The sequence below is a fragment of the Cornus florida genome, unplaced genomic scaffold (assembly GCF_030987335.1).
Source record: "Cornus florida cultivar Cherokee Brave unplaced genomic scaffold, ASM3098733v1 CherokeeBrave_3.0.0_Hap2_Chr05, whole genome shotgun sequence".
NCBI lineage: Eukaryota > Viridiplantae > Streptophyta > Magnoliopsida > Cornales > Cornaceae > Cornus > Cornus florida.
The window spans coordinates 110,981,921-110,990,103 of NW_026775575.1; the positions used below are offsets into that span (position 1 = coordinate 110,981,921).

General features: G+C 33.7%; 1 protein-coding gene and 1 pseudogene across 1 annotated transcript; one reads left to right on the forward strand and one right to left on the reverse strand.

Annotated features, from left to right (window-relative positions):
• Positions 1 to 1,377: 1,377 nt before the first annotated feature.
• On the forward strand, positions 1,378 to 2,076 carry LOC132309972 (uncharacterized). Its single transcript, XM_059808218.1, has 2 exons — positions 1,378 to 1,852; positions 1,949 to 2,076. The coding sequence occupies exons 1-2, from the start codon at positions 1,378 to 1,380 to the stop codon at positions 2,074 to 2,076; spliced, it is 603 nt and encodes a 200-aa protein (XP_059664201.1).
• A 652-nt stretch (positions 2,077 to 2,728) lies between these two features.
• Positions 2,729 to 7,550, reverse strand: LOC132309973 (glucan endo-1,3-beta-glucosidase 1-like; annotated as a pseudogene).
• Between the last annotated feature and the right edge of the window lie 633 nt (positions 7,551 to 8,183).

An 8,183-nucleotide genomic window follows, 5' to 3' on the forward strand; every position in this document is an offset into this window, starting at 1 on the left:
AGGAGGCCTCGCTGTAATCTCGGTTACTTTCTTTTCCTGGTCCTCCTATTTCTTCTCCCCCTCCTCGATGGTGTGCTCCAGCGGAGGGATCATTCAAACTGAACTTCGACGCCGCTTTTGATTCTTCCAGAAAATTATGTGGTGGGGGGATGATTTTGCGTAACCATTTTGGGCAGCCTATTAAAGTGTCCTCACTCTTCTTCTCCAATGTTGGGAGTCCATTTCTAGCGGAAGGCTTAATTTTTCGGGAATGTTTATCTCTTCTCCGACTTTAGGGGTATCATAAAGTCATTATGGAAGGGGACTGTCAGCCTGTTATGCACCTCCAAGCAAATGATGAGGCCTTATGTGTTCTTTTTCACGCTGTTCATTCTCTCCTTTGTTTATGGATTGGTTCCTCCTTAGCTTGGGTGCCTCGCTAAGGTAATGTTGTAGGTCACTTGTTGAGCAAAAAAGGCTCTTGCAGCCGCATGTTCTGATCTCGAGTGGAGCGTCTAACCCAACTGATTGTTAGATGCTCTTAGCCCTGACTGTATCTTTCCTCCTTTTGAATGATATGGTGTTTCATTTGGCGTTAAAAAAAAAAAATTACTGATTTGTTAAGAATATTTTAATAAAAATCATTATCTATCTTGTTTTATTATATTTTAATTACTCATTTTATTAGTGTATTTTATTATACATTATTACCTATATTATGAGTGTATTAGTTCTAAAATCATGTGGCCATTTGCCATTACAATTATAGTATTATCTATACCCATGGTGAGTATGAGAAAGAGTTAAACGCGTCTGCGGAGGCTTAGAGTGATTACTATTGCGAACACCCATATGTGAGGAGGAAGTATTGATTTTAGGGTAGTGCATAACATGCCTTTCAACCTCAAAAGCTAATTTTCTTATAATTATAATATATTATTTATCATGTTCAAGTACTATTTACTTGTGTTGATCAAATATTATTTAGTGTCATTCTTTCATTCATTATTGAAAAATGTTGTTCTTTTAACTTGTTAATAAGTTAAATCTGCATATCACTTGGCTATGTCATTGCATAGTTCTAGTTCAGTGGGTGCAGGACAAATTTGGCGAGAACTTTGGCACTGTAAAACTCTTCCTAAAATCAATCATTTCTTATGGCGCTGTTGTCGTGACATTCTTCCATTGGGTTCCACACGTCTTTATAAACATTTCACTGATGATGTAATGTGCCCTCCTTGTGGTATGGAGGAGGAGACTATTCTCCACTTCTTTTTTAAATGTCCTCATTCCTTGCAGACTTGGAAGCTAACTCCACTTCACTTGGATTTTTCTAATTTGGTTGTGAATTCTTTCTCATAGTGGTGGTTGAGCCTTCCCTCTCTTGCTTCTGGGCGTATGGAGCGTTCTTCTTTGATGAGCTTGGTTTCCTTTTGCTGTTGGTTTTTATGGAAAGCTCGAAATAGGTTGGTTTTTGAAAGTGCTCTCTGGCATCCTTCATTTGTGGCCTCCAAGGCGGTTCAAAGTTTCTGGGAGTTTTTTAACATACAGAAGTGTTGTTTGAATGTGCATTTGACTCCTAAACCTTCGGTTTCCCCTCTTTCTTGGTCTCCTCCCCCTTTCGGCAAAATCAAGTGCAATGTTGATGCATCTTTTTTCCATTCAACTGGCTTTGGGGGAGGGGGAGCTACTTTCCAAAATTCAGATGGCTTGGTTCTTAAAGCAGTTGTTTTTAAACAGTTTTTGGTTTCATCTCCATTGGTGGCTGAAGCTTTGGCTTTTAGACTTGCTGTCATGTGGGCTCGGGCTTTTGATTTTCAGCACGTTTGGTTTGAAAGTGATGCTCAAACTCTTGTGGAAGCTTTGCCTGTCGGTTCTTGGTGACCTTCAAGCATTGTCTCATGTATTTATGATATTCGCACTGATCTGGACCTCTTCTCTTGGGTTAAAGTGTTTCATGTGCGGCAAGGTAATCGAGCAGCCCATGCTCTTGTATCACTCTCTTCTTCGTGCTTGTATGCTGATTCTGTTATCTCCCATCTTCCTGCGGAGGTGCTTCAGTTGGTGGAGTTGGACTACCGTCCTAATTTCTGTTAGTTTTCTTCTATTTGCCAGGAAAAAAAAAAAAATGATTGTAATTTTATAATGATATTTTTTGAGTTCATGTAATAAGACTTGTATCTTTGAACAAGCTTATTTATTATAGAACTCTTATATTTATATTATTGTGTATGAATGAATTTTTGTAAAATACCCAACAATTATCTCCTCTTTCAAGTGAAGGACTCTAATATCTGTACACTTGATAGATAAGAATTGCGCTTGTTCAGTTAAAAGAGACCGGCTCCAAAAAAAAACTATTTAAGTGACATTTTAAAACTAACTATTATATTTTTTTCAAACTTACAACACTTTTTTAACAAATATGTTTTTATATTTTTGCTTCTAAAAATCTTACAACAACTGAATGTTACCAAACATACTTTCGATTACTATTACACCAAAACACTTGTTTTGTTTCGGGTTAAAATAAAATGCCAAAAACAAAGTGCGTATCAAATAGGCCCTTATTAATTATGTTACTTCAAAATTTGTAGTATTTGATGAAATTGCTCTACTTAAAAGTACTCATAATGTACAATTTTTATCATGACCTACCAAAATGTTATACATGTTATCAAAGATTTTACACATTTTATTAGGGTTAGTTTGTTCTTAATTTTAGGGACTAATTTTATGTTCAGTCCTATTAGTTAAATGTTAAATCCTCTACCTCCTGCTATTATAAAATTTTAAAATTATAATATTACCATTTATAAATAACAATACTATGAGTACTGATAGATATAATGTTAAAAACAATTTTAATCTCTCTTCCCTTCTATCATAACTAACATAATAAGTCGTCAACTTCTTCTCTTCCATACAACAAAACAAAAAGATAGAAGTACACAATCTATTTTCTAGACATGTATCATCCATCTCATAGTTAGTAAAATATGGTACGGAAAAAATACGGGTACCGAAACGTACGAGTATAATTCGATATTTTTTAAAAAATACGTTTAAAAAATTCGGCAAAAAAATACCGCAACGTAAAAATATGAATACGGATACGTACGTGTATAATACGTTATATACACTAAAAATTCAGGATCAAAAATTCGGCTATCTACATATCTTATTATTTTCTTATATATATGATATATTTGTAAGGACAATAAAGAATATGTAACAAATAATAAAATAAATATATTACAATTGACACTATCACAATAATCATAAAAAAAAAAAAAAAATCATAAGTATATAATGTGATACTTTACTAAAACATTTGGAAAGTGTGGTGATCTACAAATTTCTAAAATAATAATAATAAAGTTATCAACAAAATTTAGAAGATCTCACAATAAAACAAAAAATCTATAAATATCTACAAACATCAATAAAAACTTATGATTCTTCAAGATTATAGTGTTCCATAATTATAGTGTTCCACAAATATATATATATATATATATATATATATATATATATATATATATATATATATATATATATCTCTTTCATTACTTTGATTAAAGATCATAATTGGAGTGACAACAATAAGAGATTGCATAACAAATAACATTATTTTAATGGCTTAAAAGATAATGGTTATACCAAGCAAAAGAAGGTACAAAATACAATAGTTTGTGTTTCAGAAAAATAGGCTATTAGAAACGTGAATTTCGTGAACGAAAAAAATAATAATAATAATAATAATTAGGTTACGAATTAAATGGAGCAACAAAACGAATAAACGAATAAACGCGTTAGATACGGAGTGATGGAAAAAAATACGTATTTTACTGTATCTTTCAACTCTGATCGACAAACAAAAATATTTTTTTAAAATTCGTACGTATACGTTTAATTCGCGCATCATATGCGAATTAACTAACTAGGAATAACTACAAAATATGCACTTACCTAGTTTGGGATCACATTAAGTGGGAAGAGATTAGGCAGGCCCCTAGGAGAGCCAACCTGATACCTAACGCATCATAGGTTTGGGATTGACTCAAATGGTAAAACTATTAAAATTGACCAGATTGTTTGTTTGGCATGTTAGGTTTTGTTTTTCCAGACCTTACCCAAAATAAAGTTATTGTCTTCCAGATAGATCTTGATTTATATAAGCAATGCCAGATCTAATATGAAAGCATATATGCAGATATACACAAAAACAAACGGAGTATTGATCTTTTTACCCAAAACTAGTAAAGTCATCAACATGTAACCAAATTTCAAAGTTCAATCCTGATTTATCCATAATTCTGTATCAATTAACCAAGAAAGCCTCTATTTGCCTACCTTTCAGTCCTTTAAAAATCTCACTTAACAATCTTGCTTGTGGTAATAGTGGTTAACCAACCTTGCAAGTAAATTAATTAATTATATTAGCCATAGAACCTAAATCTGTTTAATACTAATTAGTCTCATCTCACTGCATGTCTCACTATTTCAATACTAAAAAGGCACAGTTATTTGATCCTCTTTTTGCTTACCTTTCTTTAATTTAACCAAGCCCTTCGCAAATTATTTTAATGAACTTGGTCATCCTTGCAAGTAAATGATACTAGCCAGCTAGCTACCTATCTGTCTTCTAAAGTCTTTCTAAATATACTTATTCCTTTGTCTATAGAATATATATCTCGCTATAATTAGAAGGTACAGTACTGTTTTTATATTTCAGTCTGTATTATATGAATATGGTTGTGTGTTTGAAAAATATATATATATATATATGAATATGATTCCCTGCTTCATCTTCTGAATAATTGGGTTGTGTTTTGAGGGGACAAGGAATTACTAGTCAATGAAGCCATATATATAATCATATAAACAAATAATTCATGTAAAGAGGAACAATAACACTTGGTATGTAATAATCAGACAAGCTCTCAACTCTCAACAGTGGGGGCGGCAATTCGTGGTCGTGGGTTGTATTCATGTCATGTCGAGGTAAGGTATTATACTAAATAGGTAAACCTAAACCCAACCCATTTAATAATTGTATCAAGAATTCTCAACATTAACCCAACCCATTTATTAAACAGGTAAATGTATTAATCCGTTCAATGACATGTTTATCAAAACGAGATATTTAATATTTAATCAAATACTAAATAATATAAAAAATTTGTTATAATTAACCCAAATATTAAAAATAGAAAGAAAAATTATAAGGAATAGACAAGGTTTATGTTAAAATGACTAAAGTATCCATAATAATTTGGTTTAAACAGGTAACATATTATATAAGTAATATTCACAATTATAACATATTGAGTTAAATGGGTCGTGAACGGGTTATACGGGTTGAACCCCTCAACCCTAATCCGACACGGTTAAGTAAACGGGTTAATCGTGTCGACCCGTTTATGACCTAAACCCGTTTATGCCAAACCCAAATCCTTTTAACTCGTGTTGTATTCGTGTCGTGTTGTCATGTCGTATCGTGTCGTAATTTGCCACCCTTATTCAACAGTGAACAAGTTTGGTCAAGTGATAGAATACATGTACACTATTCTCTAACAATCCTGACCAAAGATATTATTTTCCTTCCCATGATAGCAGGAAAGCACAATGTATAATTGGTAACCTAGCGATCGACTATATATGTGAGACATTGTCTAATTCATATAGGATTTTTTTTTTGAGTTTAATTCTAAAATTTTGTATAAGTTTTGACATTGATTTATTTTTAAAAAAATATTAGAGATTGATCCTATTTTTATACATTTCAAATTTTCATATATATATGTACACACACAAATATAAACTTTGAGAAATGCTTTAAATTAACAGTCACATGCAATTGGTCAAGAATCAAGATTAATTGTCCATAACTACACTATTTATAGAATGACATGCCGGGTATTTTTTTTGAATTTGGATGAAAATATTATTCACATTTAAAACATCAATAAAAAGAGTCAGCCAACGAAAAAAAAATTGTTGTTAATTGAATCATAAAAACTATAGTAAGCTTTGGTTGGAATGGCTGACAAACAGCTACGGATCCCCTGTTTTTCATCAACCCAGAAACTCGATGCTACTTCGTTTGACTTGGGGGAACTATTTTTGGCACGCTGTTTTTACGTGGGATTTTGTTTTAATATTGAGCTCTACTTGTAGAGTCGTGATTGTATTTAGCCGAACTCATGAAGTTTGCAAGTTTTACATATTTAAATTCAAACATTTGCATTTATGCAGTCCCACAATCACGATCGTGTTTCGCATTTCTCTTTAATATTTAGCACATATATGATGGATACATGTTTTTATTTAGGGATAATTACACTGACTTCTTTTTAGGTTTCGTCAACATATACTGACCTCCCCTTTTATTTGTCAAATTACACTGACCTCCCTTGTCAGAGTGAAGTTACTAATTTGCCCTCATTATATTTAATTGTATTTTATTGCAAAAATGATAAATTTTGAAAAGACTAAAAAACTTACATCTAAAACCCTATCCTCGGGCATCATTTTTTGGATCACCACAAATAGATTGTGGGGCACCGCAGCCCCACCATCCCCACCCCCACACAACCACCCATTACCACCATCATTAAACCCACCCCACACAAGAATGACCACATCAGTAATGTTAAGGTGTTTCATTAAGAAATAAATTGAGTCAAGCAATGCGTCGAGCACAGTGAAGCAAAGTGTTTTGATCCACCATTTCTTTCGAATATGGCAATGGCTAGAATTATCCAAAAGAACAACCCATTTGTTCTCCAATGATAGGGAGAATAATTGGGACAATGTTTGGTCGAAGAATGCTTGAGACGGCGGGAATGGGTCAAGAACAGTTGACGCCACACGCGGCGTCGAGATCTTGATCTGAGTGTGGAGATTGGCGACGACAAGAGCGCTGTAGAGGGACTCGATTGCCATCATGAGCAGGGGAGCAGAAGAGGGTACGGTGGTGAGGACCTCGGCGGCGGCGGCGGTGATAAACGTTTACGGGTAGTACACAGCTATGTTGCGGCTGTTCCAGGCGGCGGCGGTGGCGTTGTAGGACCCAATTGCGAGGAGCTAGTTGTTGGGCACACTGATGACGTCCCGAATCTTGGTTTTGGCCAGAGCTTTGAGAATGTCTACACCGGCATCGTAGAAACGAACATGTGTTATCTTTCACTTATGTAGAAACAAAACCAAGTCTTTTGGTGATAGCAAATTTTATATACCTGTACCTATGTTGACTCCAACATATGGCCCATCTTCATCTTGTTGCGCTTTAATATCTGCAAACAATACAAATTCAGTATACAATTCTACATATATACATAAATGGGTATGTAAAGACTGATTTTTTTAGAAATGGGTTTGTGGAAACAATGTTAATTTAGTATACAAATCTATACATATACATATATGTTTGTAAGATTTTTTAGTATTCCAATCTATTAAAGATTGATTTTTCTGAAGTGGGTTTGTGGGTTTTTACCTGGTAAGAATGTGGATGTTATTAAAGACAATGAGATGATGAAGAGGGTGAGCTCAGAGTCTGCCATTAGAGAGAAACTTGAGCTTTACTTTCTACTTTTTCTGTTATCCTCTGCTTCTGGTTTAACTAAGCTTTTGTTGCATTATCTTATGAAAGCCCACTCACGGCCTGGGTGAGTTGCAATGACTGATGGTGATGGTTTGGGCAGACCTAAACTCAGTGAAGTGTACAGAAGCATACACTGTCCGGCGAGCCCCCAAGCAACAACGAACCGGTTTGATTGGTTTGGCCTTGAAGAATGAAGATGTGATATTTAAGTAATTTCATATGATTTATTTGGGATAACAATTTATTTACATGTCTAAATTGGGAATTTGAGAATTAAAAAATTGATGACATCATCATTTTCAGCAATGGAGGGGGGTCCATGTTATCAGCATATAAATATTGAGGGAGGTCAGTGTAATTTGACAAACAAGAGGGGAGGTCGGTGTATGTTGATGAAACCTCAAGGGAGGTCAGTGTAATTATCCCTTTTATTTATTTATTACTTACAGTATTATTTTAGCATATGTTAATGCAAAACATGGAGCTATCGTTTTATAATACCCCAATATTTTAAAGTATTTATTAATTGGAATTAATTATTTTTATTTTATTTTTAAATGATTTATTTGATTTAATTTGAATTAATTGCGTT

Excerpts from the sequence above, each read along its gene's own strand:
- LOC132309972 (XM_059808218.1), top strand. The coding sequence starts at position 1,378 with ATGGAGCGTTCTTCTTTGATGAGCTTGGTTTCCTTTTGCTGTTGGTTT. Across the intron at positions 1,853-1,948 it reads TGTGGAAGCTTTGCCTGTCG|GTAATCGAGCAGCCCATGCT; the intron begins GTTCTTGGTGAC and ends ATGTGCGGCAAG.